This window comes from Candoia aspera, chromosome 1 (assembly GCF_035149785.1).
Source record: "Candoia aspera isolate rCanAsp1 chromosome 1, rCanAsp1.hap2, whole genome shotgun sequence".
NCBI lineage: Eukaryota > Metazoa > Chordata > Lepidosauria > Squamata > Boidae > Candoia > Candoia aspera.
This window is the reverse complement of record NC_086153.1, coordinates 17,045,842-17,063,683: the sequence shown is the minus strand read 5'-3', so window position 1 is coordinate 17,063,683 and position 17,842 is coordinate 17,045,842. Positions and strand designations below refer to the sequence as shown.

Sequence of the window (17,842 nt, the reverse complement as noted above, 5' to 3'; positions counted from 1 at the left end):
CGTTTAGCTTCCGGAATTGACGGCTACTTCCGCCCGTACCTTGAGCAGCTACTATAGGGAACCCCGCTCTCTGGCTTAACACAGCAGAAATGGGCAGGGCCACTGCAGTCACCCTATCAGTGCTTTGGATCCTTTATTAGCTCCGCCCCTTTCTGCAGCTGTTACCAATTGAAAGAACATTTCAGGGCTGGTTAACCGCTAGTGTTCGGTTATTAGGGCAACGGAGAAGGGTTTTGCTCTTTGGGACAGGAGGGGGATATGGGCTTGCCTGCGCAGGCGGGTCTTCCTGTTTGTCGGATCGCTTGGCTAGGTTGGTCGTGACATATCCCGGAAGCAGAACTGCGGAAGCCTGGTAACCCTGACGATCTGGGAGTCGGGCGTGGAGGGTGAAGGCGGGAGAGCATGGAAAAGCTTCCCTTGGCGGCTTGCCTCACGATTTTGCTTTCGTTGCTGGTCTCCGGGCCGGGTCTGCTGCAGCGGAGCACGAAAAATGGCCTGCCCGACGACGCTCTGCCGGCGTTTTTGCTGCGGCCGGCGGCGGTGCGGGAAGGGCAGGGTGAGCTCGTGGGGATCCCTCTTTTCCTTCCTTCCTCGGGTAGCGGCTGTTACGTTCTCCCACTGGAATCTCGTCAGAAGCGTGGGGAGGGTGGAAGCCAAGAGGTGAAAATGGATCTTCCATGGGAAGGAGCAGGCTACCTTAGTAGTTACGATAAAGAAGAGAAGGCTCTGGTCTTCATGCTTCATGGAGGACATTGGCTGGACATTTGGAAAAGTTTTAAAGTGGCCCCGGGGCCGTTACAGGAGTGATTCTATTGTTCTTAAGTATTTATGTCTTAGCAAAGACTGGTTTCTTCAAGGGCTCCATAAAAGACGATCTGGCCCTTTCTCCTTCTAACTCCTAGCATTGCAGGCCCTGCCATACCGTCCTCATTTTTAATTTCCACCAGCATTTCTTGCTTCTTCCTGGGGCTAATATCATTCATTTAGGCAGCCCCCTTCCTAAGGAATCTTCCATAGCAGAGTACCTCCTACTGCATTACCACTTGAGTTTAGACTTCTTGCTGAGTGATGAAGTAGGAGCAGATGGAAGGTAGGTCTAAATTATTTGCAGATCTGTAAAAATTTATGCTTCCAATGTTTTGAAGAATGACAGAAAGCCTCTCCCCCCCCCCCCCCGAAACCAATGCTATTGGTACATTTGCTTAGAGCTGCCAAAAGCAACAGTGAAACCCCATTTTTCTAGGTCCTCTAATATTTAGATAATAATTTGGATGACAAATTGAGGATCAAGATCCCCCATGTCCAGGAACATTCATGCACACTGCCTTTTCTGAATTAAGTTTCAGCTTCTTGGTTCTCATCTCCCCTATTCATGCACTGATTCTGAGCCTAAGGAACTTAGGTGAAAAGAAAAAAATGTTATCGCTGCATGGAAACACATTTCACATTCTCAGATTATTTTTCCCAGTGATTTGGCATACATACTGAAGTGCGGGAGACAAATAGAATATATTAAAGCATATTTATTTACTGGTTTTCTGTTGCTTTTTCTGTTACGTTTATAGATTACAACTGAATATGAGACACCCTAAATTGTTAAGGGAATAGGCAGTGTATACATTTGCTAAATAAATTGGAATGCTGTTGTAAGCAGTGGGCAAACTAAATGGACAGTTTTAGGAAGAAGTAGAAATATCATAAATACTGGCCCCAAAAGTCTATCCTATCTAGGCAGTTCAAAGGACTATCAGGGCCAGTTTTGCCAAATACTAAAGAAAATTCCACTGGAACCAATAAACTATGTTTTTCTTCAGGCTGACCAAACTAATTTGCCTCCCCCCCCCCCCCCCAGCAAAACCAGGCATGTTCAGTCTGTCGGTAAATGGCCAGATTGCAAGGCTTGTAAGATATACTTCACTTAAATGTCTTTCTAGGACCAGCTCTCTTCTGATTCTGGACTTTTGATTTACTGCAGCTCTCCACTCTGTTTTAACCCTATCCCAACCTTTCAGTTCAGCTTGTCTTTGGAGTTAGCAGCATTCTCCCAAAATTACAAATAGATTTGGAATGATTCTGGTGTGTCAGCTTTTCTTGTCTGTGATTTCTTTGCCAACAAGGCTCTTTTTACACAGTTTATAGGCTGGTGACCTACATCTTCGTTTACGAGGATGTGATCTCCTTGGTATGCAGTGCTGTTATCATCTGGTACTTTGCCGGCAGCTTTGAGAAGATGGTGGGGACTGTGAAGCACTCCTTCCTCACTCTGGCATTTGCGGTTTCCTTAGCTCTACTCTACCTTGTACTCAGGACTGTGGCATCTGGTCTGTTGGAGATCACGGATGCTGAAGGATTCACTCCTGTGGCTTTTGCCATGCTGGCTGCTTCAATTGCTCGCTCTCCGATGAGGAGGACAGTGCTCTTTGGGGTGAACTTCCGCATGATACTTGTGCCCTGGCTCCTACTTTGCATGGCCTGGATTCTTCCAAGTTCTTCTTTCCTAGCAAACTTCTGTGGCCTCTTAATTGGAGAGATATGTATCTTTTTACAATGAATTCCATCAGCTAGCCCTTTAAGTTATAAAGTTGCATCTTCCATATCTAAAGAATACTTATAGATAGCAATTGCATTATAAATGGCACAGATACATTTGAGACTTATTTTCTTTAATGATTTATTATATTAGCCCATCAGCAGCCTTCTCCATTTTGGGGTTTTCCAGATATGTAAAGGCTGTTTTAACTATTGCTTGAATAGACTAAGTAGATTGCCCCCAGCCCCCACCCAAAATTGCAAAGATAGTAAATTGTACTAAAAGTAACTGGAATGTCCTTCACTTTTCATTCTTGAGTCCTTCCTTTCTTGTTAGCACAGTTCAAAAATAAATTTAGGGAAGCAAAGAAAATATAATACTGGTGTTCTATGCTCATTAGAACTCTCAGAGGTTCCATTGAAAATGCCTGTAGAAGACCAGGCTTAAAACCCCCTGCATTTCAAATCCTTTTTCTGGGTCTCCTTAACTCACTGCTCAATTTAGATGGTTATGGTTACTGCTTTGGTTTGGATTTCTCTGAATCAACAGCCTCTTGTTTAGATCAGAAGTTCCCTTTCCGGCTGCTGAAAAGAATTCCAGGGGTGAAATATGTTCCAGGATCCCTGGCAGAAAGAAGGGCTTCCCAGAACCGAAAGTAAGTCTGCAAGCCATCATGGTGCTTGCTATTTACTTATCTACTAAAAGCAGTATTTCTCAAAGTTTCAGTATCTTCACAGAATTTATAATCTGATTACTTGGTTAATTGATGCATTTAAAAAAAGCATAATTCTATTTTTTATCCTACTTTTAGCTCAGTATTATTTTTCGTATGAGCTTGTAGTCTTAAACTTACAAACTTAAAAGAAGTAATACCCGAGAGAAAGCTGCAGTCTGTTAAATGTGTTACATTGGCAGTTGGTTTTAATCTTACCACATGGTATATCATACGTTTTCCTCTTTGGTATGAAGTAAAGTTTTGTACCTCTCTGTTATGTGTCTAAGATTTACTAAGAAATAAGTTCTGCTAAAGGTATGGGTCCAGGTACAGTACATAAAATTTCAGAAAGGTAGGAAAAATAGTGTAGCTCTTTTGAACATTAATGATCTTTAAGGAAAAGTATCATGGCTAGTAGCTGTGATCTTAGTTTTTCTGTGGCTAAACTAGAAAGTGGAAATATGGAAATTCAGGCTAGAAATGTTATTGACCAAAGATGATTTGTGTTCATCTTTAGTCAATAACATACAGGACCAGAAAAATAAACCAAAAGTCTTTTAGTTTAGGATGATTGCTCTATACTATAAGTGAAGGTACAGTAAAGGAATACAGAGTTATTTACAAATATGCATGAATGCACTATTTTGAATAGCAGGCTGTTTTGCCCAAATGATATGAAATCATGCAATGCAATGCTATGCAAGAACACACTAATAATGTTACAAGCTCTGGAAAGAAAAAAACTATGTAACACTTTTCAGAATTTTAGGAAGTAGCTTGATTTGTGCCTGTGCCTTTGTCATGAAGTTTTCTTTTTTTTTCCTGTCTGCTTCAGTTGTGGCATTAATTTATTAAAACCTATTAATAAATATTAAATCTCCAAGTTGAGGGGCAAAGAAAGAGACGGAGTCTTCAGGCACAGAAATAAATTGTAAGCCATAACTGGGTATTTAAGCAGATCAGACTAGGTTGACCTTCGTTTGATAGTTTTCTTGTGTGAAGAGCAATTGATGCTTTCCTTTCTCCCTGGAGGATAAATAAAGGTAGCTATGCTGTCCTTCAGGTTCCCAGGCCCAGGGCAGCTCTTAGTAGGAGCTGCGTATTCATTTGTTCCTGGAATAGTGAACACATGAACTTCAACAAAGAATAGCCTGGTTAATGCAGCATTTGTTCAAAGGCTGAAATTGCTGAGACAGAAACCATGTTCTTGGGCTAGAAAGAACCATTATGTGAATATAACTCTGCTGCCTGCGAAGGCAATCAAGGAACTAGCCAAGCACATGTTAATTAGAAGGGTGGGGGGGAAAGGGCTAAAGTTTAAACTCTGGAGCATAAATATATATAAAGGCTCTGGCTTCTTTGCACTGCAGTGGGCAGTTAGTAGTGTGCTTAAGGCTTCATTCTTGTCTGTGCTACTGTAAGAAGGGCAGGGAAAGCCTTTTGAGATTAACTGCATGTGGTCAAACATCAAAAGAAGATGGATGCTTGCCTCCCTTCAGGAAAATCTTGCCTCTTAGTACACAGTTCCCATGGAGTCTATGTAAATCCAGCTCTTGGCATAGTAATGATTAGCTGGGTGGTACTAATATATCTCTTCTCTCTGTTTCAGGCTAAATCCAGTGCCAGGTTCTTATCCCACCCAGAGCTATCACAGCTCCCCTCCTGCTTTGCTTGCCATGCATATGCAGCATCCAAATGCACACATTCCAGCCCCAGGACCACCAGCCCTTCAGGGTCCTGCACTGCATCATACTGCTGGTGCCATGGGAGAGCTGTGCATCCAGAACCATTTCCACTCACTAGCAGGATCACCTCCTGCTTCTCGTCTTGTTGGTGCTAATTTACGGGTGCCTGAGAAGACAGATGACTTGGCTGCCCACCAAGCACCGGGGTTTCTGACGGTGGGAGCTGCCTCAGAATCAGAAGAAGTTTGTCGAGTTCATGTCGGCTGAGTCCAGTAGGTAACTGCAATTGTCAGACCATGCTGAAGCAACAGTGGTTTCTCTGAGAAGGGAGCCTCTTCCAGGCGATAAAAAAATGGGAGGTCCTGAGCAGCTTGGATCTAATAGAAGAAAGGGGCCATTCCTTTTTCTGTGTCTTGTGGCAGCCCGGTGGGGTCAAGTGATAACACTGCCTCAGCTGTTTAATGCTGAAACTTAATTTGTGCATTAATGTTGGGTGATGACATCATGGCCTTCACAGCTTCAGGTTCTAGCTCCTTCCTATGTCTGAACAACTTCGTAAAAAGTGATGGAAATTTTATAGATTGTTCGTTTGAGGTGCTGGCCAGCTTAGGATTGGTTTCACTGCGCCTTTAAAAATGTACTTCTGATAAATTGTTACGTTTCCTTAATATTTGGCTGCCAGGAAAGTTGTTTAGGATTAAAGTTTTTTTAAATTATCATCCACGGATGGGATGTGTCTGTTCAACTGAAACACCTCAAGTCAGTTGAGCATCTTGGCTTAAACTTACGATTATTTTCTGCAAGATTTGTTATTAATTTTTAAAAAATCTACTTTAGATAAATTGGAATAGGTCACACAAGGGAGCGTAGCCAGCTGGTTCTGGTAAGGACTGTAATTCTTTAAAGCCGTACCCTTCATACCGAAGATCCCAGCTAGACATTTCTAGTTCAAAAGATGCTGAACAGCATAATATGAAAGGTCTCTTCTGAAACCATGAGAATTTTCTCCCAGCCACAGCCATGGACAGTATCGAGTTCTGTGGACCTGGCATCTTTCTACTGTATTCTCTTGGATAGCATAACCCTGGCAAACCCCGATATTACTGGAAAGCGGGAAACGCTTCGACTGTGATAAAAAAAATAATGTAGTTTGAATAAAAGAACAATTCTGCAAGGAGTGTATAATTGCATTCTTTGTATGAGAATGAGAGTGATATGCTGCAGAGTGGAATGAAGCAAGTGCTGATAATGACTGCATCTAAGCCTGATACTTGGAGGAGTGCTCATATTGTTTCCCTGTACAGAGAGAAGGGAATGGCAAATACAAAAGCTACAGGGGGATCCATTTGTAATCGTGCATAAGAAAGTGGTTGAATTTTGACTGAAAGGTACAAGAGATGACAGCGAGCACAATCTGGGGAGTGCAGTGCACTTCGTGCCCTATAAGGAGTCTACAAATGAGATACCCGCTCTTCAGCAGGTCATTAAGAAATGTATGAATGTGAGAAAGTTAATTGGATAAGTGTAGCCTTAGAAATAGCATATGATAATGTAAATCGGGTTCAATTATGGGGTATTTCACATACGAAGCCAGAAGTTGATCGCTTAATGCAGTGTTTCTCAACCTCCGGAACTTTAAAATGTGTGGACTTCATCTCCCAGAATTCCCTAGCCACTGGCTGGGAGAGTTTTGGGAGTTGAAGTCCACACATCTTAAAGTTGCCGAGGCTGAGAAACGCTGCATTAAGCGATCAACTTCTGGCTTCCTATGTGAGGTTGAGAAACACTGGCTTAATGTGATGTTGTGTGAAAAATGCTCACTTAAATCAGGAACCAAACAACTGGAGATAGATGAAACAAAGTATATTTACTGGCATGCACAGTTTCAGTGATTGCTGAGCTCCTTGTCAAAGGAACGCAGAAGAGCCCTGAACAAAGCAAGGTTGAAGCTATAGCGTATGTTTGGTTTGTTAAACAGAAAAGATTAAGAAGATACTGTAAATCAGACTCTGACCTCTGCATTTGGAATGCCTCTGATAATACTATTGGGGTACACCTGCACTCCTCTAAACAGGTTAACTATTGTTTGAGGATACCATCATTAAGTACTGTACCATTTATTTTGCCCATATACTGCCTCCTTTCACACTATTAGGAAAGGCAACAGTCTGGTTTTTCCTATCTGTCTCCTTCCCAGGGTCACAGTTCTAGCCACTTGCCTTTTCTCCTGAAAGTGAAAGGTGAAAGGTCCCCTGTGCAAGCACCAAGTCATATCTGACTCTTTGGGAGCTGCTGCTTTTGCGATGTTTTCTTGGCAGACTAGAGCAGGGTGGTTTGCCATTGCCTTCCCCAGTTGTCACCTGCCACAGCAAGCTGGGGACTGATTTTACTGACCTCAGAACGATGGGAGGCTGAGTTGACCTGAGCCGGCTACCCGAGAATCCAGCTTCTGCTGGGATTGAACTCTGCACTTATTCATGCCAAAGCCATTCCACATTCATGCATACTTTTAAATCTTCACAGCGATAAGAATGGTAATGTGACAAGTGAACTATGCATGTGCATAGATTGATTGCTTCACATTGAATACATATGAGATGCCCTCCTCTTGTTAAATATTTCTATTCAATAAGTTTCTACATATTGAGAAATATTTGATGTGATAGAGGTACATTTTTACCTACAATGTACATTTATTTTTGTATGCTGTGTTGTTAAACTGAGAACCTGGACAATTTGAAGTAATTTTAGACTGTATGATGTAACGAGTATAGATCTGAAAAATAACGTATTGAAGTCCAAGGTATATTTGACCAGGAAAGTAGAATATATAGTTGGTGAAAAACTAGCTTAAGGAGGTGAATTTGTGTATCTTTGTGGAATGTTAACTAAAGATGGGGAAATGGATAAAGACATTTTAAGACGTCAATACTGGTAAGAGCATTGAGTAAATTGTAAGAGCATGCTTATGTCCACTTTATTATAAGGAACTCAGAGTTGGATATATCAGGAGAAACGTAATAGTTGAATTTAGGTGGAATGGGGTAAAGCAAGAAAAGATAAGGTTCAAGGCTGAATGGATGCTGAATGAATGTGGCCTGAATATAAAAATGAGTATTCACTATGAAAGAATTATGTTGAGGTGGCTTGGTATGTAGAAAATGAGTAAGAATCAAATTATAAGTGTATGAAGGGATGAGTGGGTCAAGAATAAGGGGAAGACAGAGACAGAGTTGGATGCAGTTGATGAGATACTAAAAAAAGAGGTGAGAAATGTTAAAAAAAAGAAAAGGCAGTGTATGAACCACTTTATGTATCTGGTGGGAGCAAAGACAGTTTTTCCAGGACAGAAAGGTATGGAAATGATGTAAATTAGTTTTAGCTATGCTTTTTTAAAATCTGTCTTTAATTTCTTTGGCTTATTTCTTCTTTTCTATGCTCTGCACAATTCTGCTTATTCCAAAAGGGAAATTTATTTATTTATTTATTCAAATTTAATTACCGCCCATCTCCCCCAAAAGAGGGACTCTGGGCGGTTTACAATAAAATCCAACTATAATCATAAATGTTAAAATTTCATAGCATGAACAGTATGAATATATGGGAGTACACACACACACAAGTTCATGAAATAAAAATGAAAGGTATTTCATTTTTAAACACCTTACAATTTGACCTATCAAAATTATTCTAGCTGTTCTATTGTATCGTTAGATCACTTGAAAGTAAAAGGATGGCTTAAAACCTTTTTTGTTATATAAATCAAAGTATATAACAACTTCTATGCAGGCATGACACTGAAAAGTATGCTTTGTTATACAAATGATAAGTCCTCAGCCAGTCAGTCCATCTTTTTTGGTAAAGATTTAGAATTACCATGAGATGTAAGCATCTCTGGCCCAACCTGGTTGGGCAGGGAATGACATAAAGTTGAGTATTGTCAATATTCTGGTGGTGGTTTGCTGCAAATCTATGGATGAACCCCCCTGACAGTTCCATACAGATACTAAAAAGTATTGGCCAGACCACCAAGCCTTGAAGTACCTCATGTTGGAAAATGTGTGAAAAGTTTTATCTCGTTGATTCAAAGTAAAATCAAGGGAAACAAAATTACAAATCCACCCTACCCCACATAAACAATAGTTAACTTGTTAGTTGCTGTCGAGTCGTTTACGACTCATGGCGACCCTATGTATAACGGAAGGAAATGCTGTTCGGTCTTGCGCCACAGGCCTGACTGTTCCAATGTTTCATCTATCGTTGCGGTGATTGTATCAATCCATTGCATGATGTGTACAAGTAAAGGATAAAGCAGTGCTTACATTGAATAGTTTCCATCTATATCTTGGAATATTGCATGCTGGTAATAAAACATCTCTGAACAAATAAGGATCCTGGTATCTGCCAAACTTGCAGTGCAATCCAATGATGACTCAGATTGAACCCCAAAAGAAATTAACGGAAGCCAAGATACAGTACCTGGCTAATGAAAATGTGAAAGTATAGAAGGCTAAATGAATCTTTAAGGAACTGCATTTACAAAAATTAATAGCTGTTATGTGTTGAAAGTGGTGAGTATCCATGCCAAATAAAATGACAAAATTTACAAGTTTGCTTAAAATAGTATAGAAGAAACAGGAGGCACTTGTGAAATGGATGTCAACATCAAAGTTAAATTCAGTTTGTCTTCCCTAAAAACTCTCTAGATCTGTCTGATTTATCTTTCATTTGTACAGAAATGGTGATAATTTATAGTAACTAATTGAGAGAGAATCTATATGGATCTTTAAAAGATAAGTCTCAGATGGGAAGCCCCTTGGGCCCAAAGCATAATTTTCTGAGGATTTAGTTCAAACATGTTACAAAAACTGTTCTGTTCCTCATAATGCTGTGAGGCATATACTAACATTTATAGTTTAATTCTTAAATATATTTTTACCATTCCAAAATTACATGGCAAGTTTGCTCACTTTTTCTTTTTTTGATCTTGTAAATCAGCAGCTCAGGTGCCTGGTATCCACAGCATCAATGCCCCATTTATGGTGTGTTGTCCCTTCTACTAGCTGCTCTGCCCCCTAGAAGGCACAAAGGTCCCTGACACTCAAATGTCAGATCCTAGTTTCTCTGTTCGAAGGCCAAAGTCTTCCTCTTTAGGGTATTGCTTCTTTTGTTGTAATACTGCTTCAGGATGGCTAGGAAATCTCATAAAATCTAAACAATACTGTAAACATATAGATATTTGGAAATCAGCTTCCCTAAATACTCTCAAATATCAATTGTTTCACCTACATTTGTTTTCTCTCCATAGTGAGATGGGTATACCCCCTCCCCTCCCCATGCTTTGGATCTTGCACCCATCTTCCTACCTTAGCAAGTAACTGCTGGCACATCATAGACAATACGCACTGCATAGCCAGAAAGTCTTTTGCTCTGCAATTATTGAAATACACTGTGAATTAATAGAACAAATATATTTTTTCAGGAAACTGAAATAGCTGTGCTTTTAATTTTTAATCTGAGATTTTTAAAAGGATTTCCAGGTATGGCTGTGGAAGCACATGGGGAAGAAAGGCAAAAGGAACTAAGTACCTGAAGGTAAATTTCTCCATTTTCATGGAGTTGAAAACAACTTGATGGCACACAATCAGTTCTTGGAGGTCAGATGTCTGCACACAGGTTAATATAGAAAAAGAGGTGAGGTGACAGTCAAGATGCCTTTGAAGGATATTGGGGTTAAATGCTGAGAAGAAATACCTTGCCAATAACTTTGTAGCCAAGTTTGCCAAAAAGTTTGTTTGCAAAGCTGCTAGATAGTCTGTGCTTTAAATGGGTCTCCTTATTTATTGCTAGAGCTTTTATGCTACTTTTATGCTTTTATGCTAATCAAGCAAATCTAAGTGGCTTACAAAAGCTGATTTATTTATCTATCTCTATTTCTACCTCTATCTCTGTCTCTGTCTCAAACAGATTCAACATCAATAATAGCAATAAATATACAGTTTGTAAACCACTGTAATCTTGATTGTGGCTGGCTAGAAATACGATTAATAAGAGTATTCTTACTAATAAAAATCATATTGATCTTTAAGATCAATTATGAACAACACTCATACACATCCCTAGGTACACACTTCATAAATTCTTCAATACCCAAATACCTACTTAAACAACCAGGTCTTAAGCTTTCTGAATATTAACAACAAGGATGCTGTTCTTATTTCTGAGGTAACAAATTTCACAGGAGGGGAGCTTCAGCAGAAATGCTTGCTTCAGGATTTCCTGCCATTGTATCTGGTGACTCTGAACCCTTTACCAGCACATTTTGGGCAGTAGATTTGACTTCAAGCAAGCACTCTTGTAGATACCCAAGTCCCAAGCTATGTGGAACTTTTATTACCAGCACCTTGAATTGTGTTTGAAAGTAAAATGACAGTCAGTGCAGTTTCTGTGATATTGATGATATATGACAAAATCAGGGCAGTCCCATTAGCACCCAGCCAGAGGCATTTTATTATCACTGAAGTTTCTGGGTGGTCTTCAAGGACAGTCCCATGTAGAGCAAGTTCCAATAGTTCAACCAAAGAGTGAAGGAGGCACAAATGACGAAGTTACTTGATGATTAGGCACTCTTATACATTGAATTAAATAAATAAGCCATGTGTCCTGACTTATGCAAAAAACCACGCTGAGACAAGGAATTAGTCTCTAGTGTTTATTATCTCCTCTAGTAGACAGAAAATCCTACCATGAGAAGCGGGAGAGCTTGAGGAGCGGGAGAAACCCACACAGATAAACCCTAAAACTCAAGGCGGGTCTGCTCTGAGTTTCTTTGAAGGACAGTTCAAAGCCTCTAAACTACGCATGCGTTTTCCCCCCTGGATAGGGGCCCCCTCCTGCTCACCATCCGTACTCATGGCACCATGCTTCCTGTTCCTGGAATGGTCACAGCTTCAACTTACTGATCCAGCAGGAGCTGTGAGTCCAAGAAAACCCTCGATTATAGATCAGCTCCTTTCTGGTCTTTTTTTACCAGGAGATTTCCCCTTGAGGATCTCCATCCCATCCCACCCCACCCACGCCCCACCAAAATATTCTATTCACTTTTCTCCTTTGCTTTATGGTTTATATCTTGCCTTTCTTCCAGAGCTCAAGAGATCTTATATGGAGATCTCCTTTTTATATGAACAACCGCAGTCCTGTGAAATAGTTGGGCTGAGAGAGAGAGCAATTAGCCCCAAATCAGTCAATGAGTTTCCATGGCTGAAAGTGGACTGGTTTCTCTAAGGCTCCCTGTCCTAGTCCAGCACCTTAATCACATTATTTCACACTGGTGGCTTATGCTTGGATTCATCCTCTCAAAGCCATAAATATTTCCTGCTGTTTTACATTATTCTTTCTCCTTTGTTGCCCCTTGGCCTATAATTCTCTTTCAGAGCCTCACAAAATTATTTTCATGCTATCCTGGGAAGCTTCCAGGGAGTGCCATGGTGTGCTGACATCCTGCTGACAGTGGGACATGTTTATGAGGAAAATCACAGCTGGATGCTGGATCCAGACTGGTGAAATCTTTCTGGAGTAAGGAGAGAGCTTGTAATGGTTGCCTATCCCAAATACTCAGTCTCACAAGCTCGGGCTTAAAGATAACTGATTTATTAAAGGAATAGTATGCAAATACAGAGAAAGCTGAGAATGAGCAAAAGCGCGCCAAATACAAACTTAAAAGCTTTGCCTGCAAGCTAGTCCCGCCCCAATCACCCGTCAGTGCGCACCCCTTCCCAGGTGCTAGGAACCGTTACACACGCCTGGGAAAGTAACTTTGAACAGGATCGCAAACCCAAACACACATTCCAAGGCTCCAAAACAACGGAGGGCGGAGGAATGGAAAAACCCTGAACAAGCGAATGAACACAGGAAATAACTTGACATGTGAAACGTTACAATGTTAACAGAACATTGAAATGGGGAACATGACAGAGCTGAGATAACCCATGTGCACGCTGGACAGCTGCTCCTTGTGAGTAGACCACAGAAACTGGTTTTGTGGTTGGCTTATGAGTCAAGTGGCTGGGAATAAAGGGATACCACCTAAGTTCATGCTCGTAAAGGTAAAGGTAAAGGTAAAGGTTTCCCTTGACGTAAAGTCCAGTCGTGTCCGACTCTAGGGGGCGGTGCTCATCTCCGTTTCAAAGCCTTGGAGCCGGCGTTGTCCATAGGACACTTCCGGGTCATGTGGCCAGCATGACTCACGGAACGCCGTTACCTTCCCGCCGAAGCGGTACCAATTAATCTACTCACATTTGCATGTTTTTGAACTGCTTGGTGTGCAGAAGCTGGGACGAGCAACGGGAGCTCACCCCGCCGCGCGGTTTCGAACCGCCGACCTTCCGATCGACAGCTCAGCGGTTTAACCCGCAGCGCCACCGCGTCCCCTCCAACACAGCCTTTTAAGGAATAAAAGCTCTATCAAGCCTAATTTATCACTTTTTGGATTATATTTTTATTGCTTTTATTGCTTCAGAAATACTAAGATTGTTTTGGAAATATTTTACGGCTTTGGAAATATTAAGACCCTTTGTATCAGCAAGTTCCTATTGTATTCACTGAGTGAGTTTCCTTCTCTTAAAACTTTTTAATGAAAAGTTTTAAACACCATTTTTGGAGTATTTAGCAAAAGGGTGTGTGGTATGTTGATTTTAGAAAGTTTTTGTAAACAGACTTAGGGCTCAGATGGATTCGAATTAATGATTTTGAAATTAATTGAATCCTTCCTGTGGGAAACTTCATGTTTACATTCGGAAGTAAAAATAACTGATAAGATGACTTTGAAGGTTGGCCACTAGAAGGCACTAGAAGGCAACAAATACATCAATGGATCTGATAAAAAGAACGATTATTGGACTCAACAAATAATTTTAAAGATATCTGATATTATAGATAAACTGGATGGCATCATGGAAGAGGAACAAGTTTCATTAGATATGACTGAAATCAATTTCAACGTAGATTTAAAACAAAAATATGAAATATTGGATATACAGATGAAACTGGCTGATGTTCTAACAATTTAAAAAGTCATGCAAATACTAAACGAGAAGAGCGATGTGGAGATGGGACTTACAAAGGGGGCTTGTTAAAGTTGTCAATTTTGTGAGAGGAGAAAGTGAGAATATGAAGAGCGACGTGGATATTTTTTTTATAGTGTATTTACAAAAGAGATTTGTTAAAGTTATTGATGACTTTGAGATAAGAGATGAAGAAAACAGGAAAAGGAAGCAGATGTTAGGATGCCAGTTTGGTCTAGTGGTTAAGGCAACGAGCTAGAAGCCAGGAGTCTGAATTCTAGTCCCGCCTTAGGCAAGAAAGCCGGCTGGGTGACTTTGGGCCAGTCACTCCCTCTCAGCCCAAGAGCCAATCAGGCGTGGTATGAGAGTTCTAGTCCCGCCTTAGGCATGAAAGCTGGCTGGGTGACCTTGGGCCAGTCACTCTCTCTCAGCCCAATTCACCTCACAGGGTAGTTGTTGTGGGGAAAATAGGAGGAGGAAGGACTATTAGGTATGTTCGCCACCTTGAGTTATTTATAAAAATAATAAAGGCGGGATAGAAAATATAAACAACTTTAAAAAATCCGGGGAAAATAAAGCCTGTTGGAAGTGTGAGGGAGTGAAGTTGGGAAAGGTAGCTGCAGCTCGGCAGAAACACATCTCAACCCATTTCCCTCATACATTCATTCACTAACCCACAATGTGATTCTCAAGCATTCAAACCAGTATTCCAGCTGCCTGTGATAATTAAGCCACACCCTAGCATTTTCTTTGTTTTTCTTTTTTGTGTTAATTAATTGTTCAAGGTATGATTAAGGCCCATAATGCCGAGTACCTGTTTCTTCACCCTAGCATTTTCAAGGACGGACGTGTCCAGATGCAGCCTCACCACACCCAGACCCTTAGCTTTAAAAAACAAATGCTAAGACAGAGTGGAAAGGGGTGTGTGTAGGAGGAAAGGTGACAGCAAATGACATATAGATGGGGAAGTGGAGGTGACATCTGAAGATCAGCAGCTGTTACAAGCAGGCAAGAGGACTGTCATTCAGCTGCCAGGATCACAAGTTATAATGAGCAGCTTATCCTGGTGGGAGTCCTGCCTAGAGCTTGGAGCTTGGCAGCAACCAGAAAAGACACAACCACGTTGAGGCAGCACCTCATCCCAACTAGTGCAAGAACTTTTGAAAAAAGACAAAGGTTGTGTGCTACTTTACAGACTTGGAGACTTTTGTTTGAACTGAGTATTAAAAGACTGAGTATAAAGGACTGAGTATTAAAGACACATTTATGTGGCAACAGCAACTCGCAAGTCTTTGATGAGTGGATTCAACCCAGAGTAATAGCCTATTATTGGGGAAGGTGTGGGCTGCAATAAAGCCTTGTGTACAGATTTCCAACACTGTGGTGTGTGCAGTCCTTGGGAAGCAAAGAACTCTCACAGGAATAAAGAATACGAAGCTGGTTTATTTGATCAAGATTAAAATGGACGGGTTGTTATTTCTAGCATTGCTTAATGGATGATGACTAGGACCTGACCATGATGTTTTAAAGGTTTTGTTTATGTATAAGAGATGGAGAGAGTCCACTTGTTGCATTTTAAGAATATTTGATTAATAAATGTATGGGGAGTACTTATAGTGGGTTTATTAGATAGAGTGTATAATAGTTATGTTATTTCTGATAACCCTTAATGGACTTCTGCTGATCAAAATGGAGTGATGCTTTAAAGATCTGTTTCTGGCAAATGGGGTGGTATTTGGGACGAAGAGATAGCTTGTCGTATTTTAAGAGATGGTGAGAAATTGTTAATGTTAATTATACTTGCTGGGGGTGAAGGGGGTGGTTGCCTTTTTCCTTTTCCTTTTTTCCTTTTCTTTTTCCTAAACCTTTTGTATTTTGTTTTGTTTATATTTTTATCTTTTGTGGTTCGTATTTGTATCTGTATGATCTTTAATAAAAAGTATTGGAAAAAAACTTCTTTTTGTGCTATCCCCAAGTGTTTATTTATTTATTCTTCAAATTTCTATCACCACCCATCTCTCCCAAAAAGGGGACTCTGGGTGGTTTACAATAAAAAGTGTTTCTGAAAGAAAAGGCACAGTGCATTAACAATCCATCTGTAGGAGCTAGAGAGTTAGAAATGCCCTTTCTCTTTCTACAACCAGTAGCTGATGCTTCCTGAATATTGATTTAAATATAATTCTTAGGAATCTGAAACCAACATTTATCAAGAAGCCTGATGGGCCAAACAATCACTGAGTTGATATATGGCTTAGATCTACTAAAAGCTCATCTGGCCCATAGAGGCCAGTAATATCCCAAACAGAGCTGTGGGTTAGCCACGGGAGGCCCCCTCCAGTCTTTAAGTGTGATGCTCTCCCAGAGTCCTAAAAGTTTTCCCCCCACCCACTGTAATTTTTAATGTGATTGATGGGAAGCAGTCCTATTAAATGTATTTAATTCTAGTTGAATGTCAATTAAATCTAATATAAATTATAAATTATAATGTAATATAAATTGAATTAAACCCAATTTGGCCTTAGTCCTGGCCTCATGCATTTCTTTTGCCTGCTGTTTAGATTGTGATGCATGGCATAGCTATGAAAAACCATAAAAGCTGCACACTGCTATTTACAGGTCCTCAACTGGATTATCAAGTTCCAGAGATGAGAACATAAAAAAGTTTTCAAGGTTCTCCAATCTGTAAATAGGTAGAATGGGAACTTCTACCATCCCTGATGCAGTCTGGCCACTGTAATAAAATAAAATCAATCAGATGTTTCACTTCCCCAAATGGTTACAGCCAGCCTGCTTGTCTTGTATCCTCCTGGTCAGGATATTCCCAATCAAGTACACCTGGGAATGAAAGCAGAATGTTCTGTGTGCAAAGCATGTGCTTGCAGACCAGCATGGGTTTTGGGGGGATCCCCTCCAGCCTCTTTATTTACTGGGTCAGTTAAACGGGAATAATATGCATCCATGTGTCTCTCCCTTCCTTCTTCTGAACCACCTCCGTTCTCCAAGTTCTTACGTAGCTTGTCATGTGTTGTTAAGGTTCCTCGGGTGAATAATCAAAATCATCAGAAGTTTTGGCACACCCATTAGCCTTTATACATTTCACAACCTACACAATCAAAGGCCTTGCAGTAGGAAATAAAGGCAAATGTCTTTTTACGTTCTCTAGTTCTCCCCTCTGTCCATTTGTTAGCACTTTATTGGCTCTTCTTTAAATAGTTCAGTAGGTCTGTCATCTTCAGCAAAGGATCGTTACCTTGTCGTGGCGCTGGAGCTTGAGCACCTCAATGATGCCATGAGCTAAACAGTGAAGGGCCACCCAAGACGGGAAGGTCATGACAGAGAGGTCAGACTAAATGCGATCCCTGGGGAAGGTAATGGCAACCCACCCCAGTATTCTTGCCGTGAAAACTAAATGGATCAGTACAACCAGAGAGATGTCGGTATACCATCGGAAGATGAGAGCCCCAGGTCGGATGATGGTCAAAATGCTACTGGGGAGGAACAGAGGACGAGTTCAACTAGCCCCAGACGTGATGACGCAGCTAGCTCAAAGCCAAAAGGACGGCTAGCGGCCGACGGTGCTGGTAGTGAACGGCGAATCCGATGTTCTAAGGATCAGCACACCATTGGAACCTGGAATGTAAGATCTATGAGCCAGGGCAAATTAGATGTGGTGATTGGTGAGATGTCAAGATTAAAGATAGACATTTTGGGTGTCAGTGAACTGAAATGGACTGGAATGGGCCACTTCACATCAAATGACCACCAGATCTACTACTGTGGACAAGAGGACCACAGAAGAAATGGAGTAGCCTTCATAATTAATAGTAAAGTGGCGAAAGCAGTGCTTGGA

At 40.9% G+C, this 17,842-nt stretch overlaps 1 protein-coding gene across 2 annotated transcripts; it reads left to right on the top strand.

The window, feature by feature from the left end:
* The first annotated feature begins 309 nt into the window (after positions 1–309).
* Positions 310–6,104, top strand: RHBDD2 (rhomboid domain containing 2). Of its 2 annotated transcripts, none has more exons than XM_063298295.1 (4): positions 310–556; positions 2,133–2,534; positions 3,035–3,185; positions 4,855–6,104. In XM_063298295.1, the coding sequence occupies exons 1-4, from the start codon at positions 403–405 to the stop codon at positions 5,195–5,197; spliced, it is 1,050 nt and encodes a 349-aa protein (XP_063154365.1). In that variant the 5' UTR covers positions 310–402; the 3' UTR covers positions 5,198–6,104. The 2 variants fall into 2 exon arrangements, with proteins under 2 accessions (XP_063154365.1, XP_063154373.1); XM_063298303.1 differs by lacking the exon at positions 310–556 and adding an exon at positions 614–1,090.
* Positions 6,105–17,842: the final 11,738 nt, after the last annotated feature.

What these genes read in the sequence shown, in the direction of transcription:
- RHBDD2 (XM_063298295.1), top strand. Translation starts at nt 403, where the DNA reads ATGGAAAAGCTTCCCTTGGCGGCTTGCCTCACGATTTTGCTTTCGTTG. An exon ending in GGCGGTGCGGGAAGGGCAGG is followed by an intron (nt 557 to 2,132) that starts GTGAGCTCGTGG and finishes CTTTTTACACAG; the next exon opens with TTTATAGGCTGGTGACCTAC. An exon ending in AGGGCTTCCCAGAACCGAAA is followed by an intron (nt 3,186 to 4,854) that starts GTAAGTCTGCAA and finishes TCTCTGTTTCAG; the next exon opens with GCTAAATCCAGTGCCAGGTT.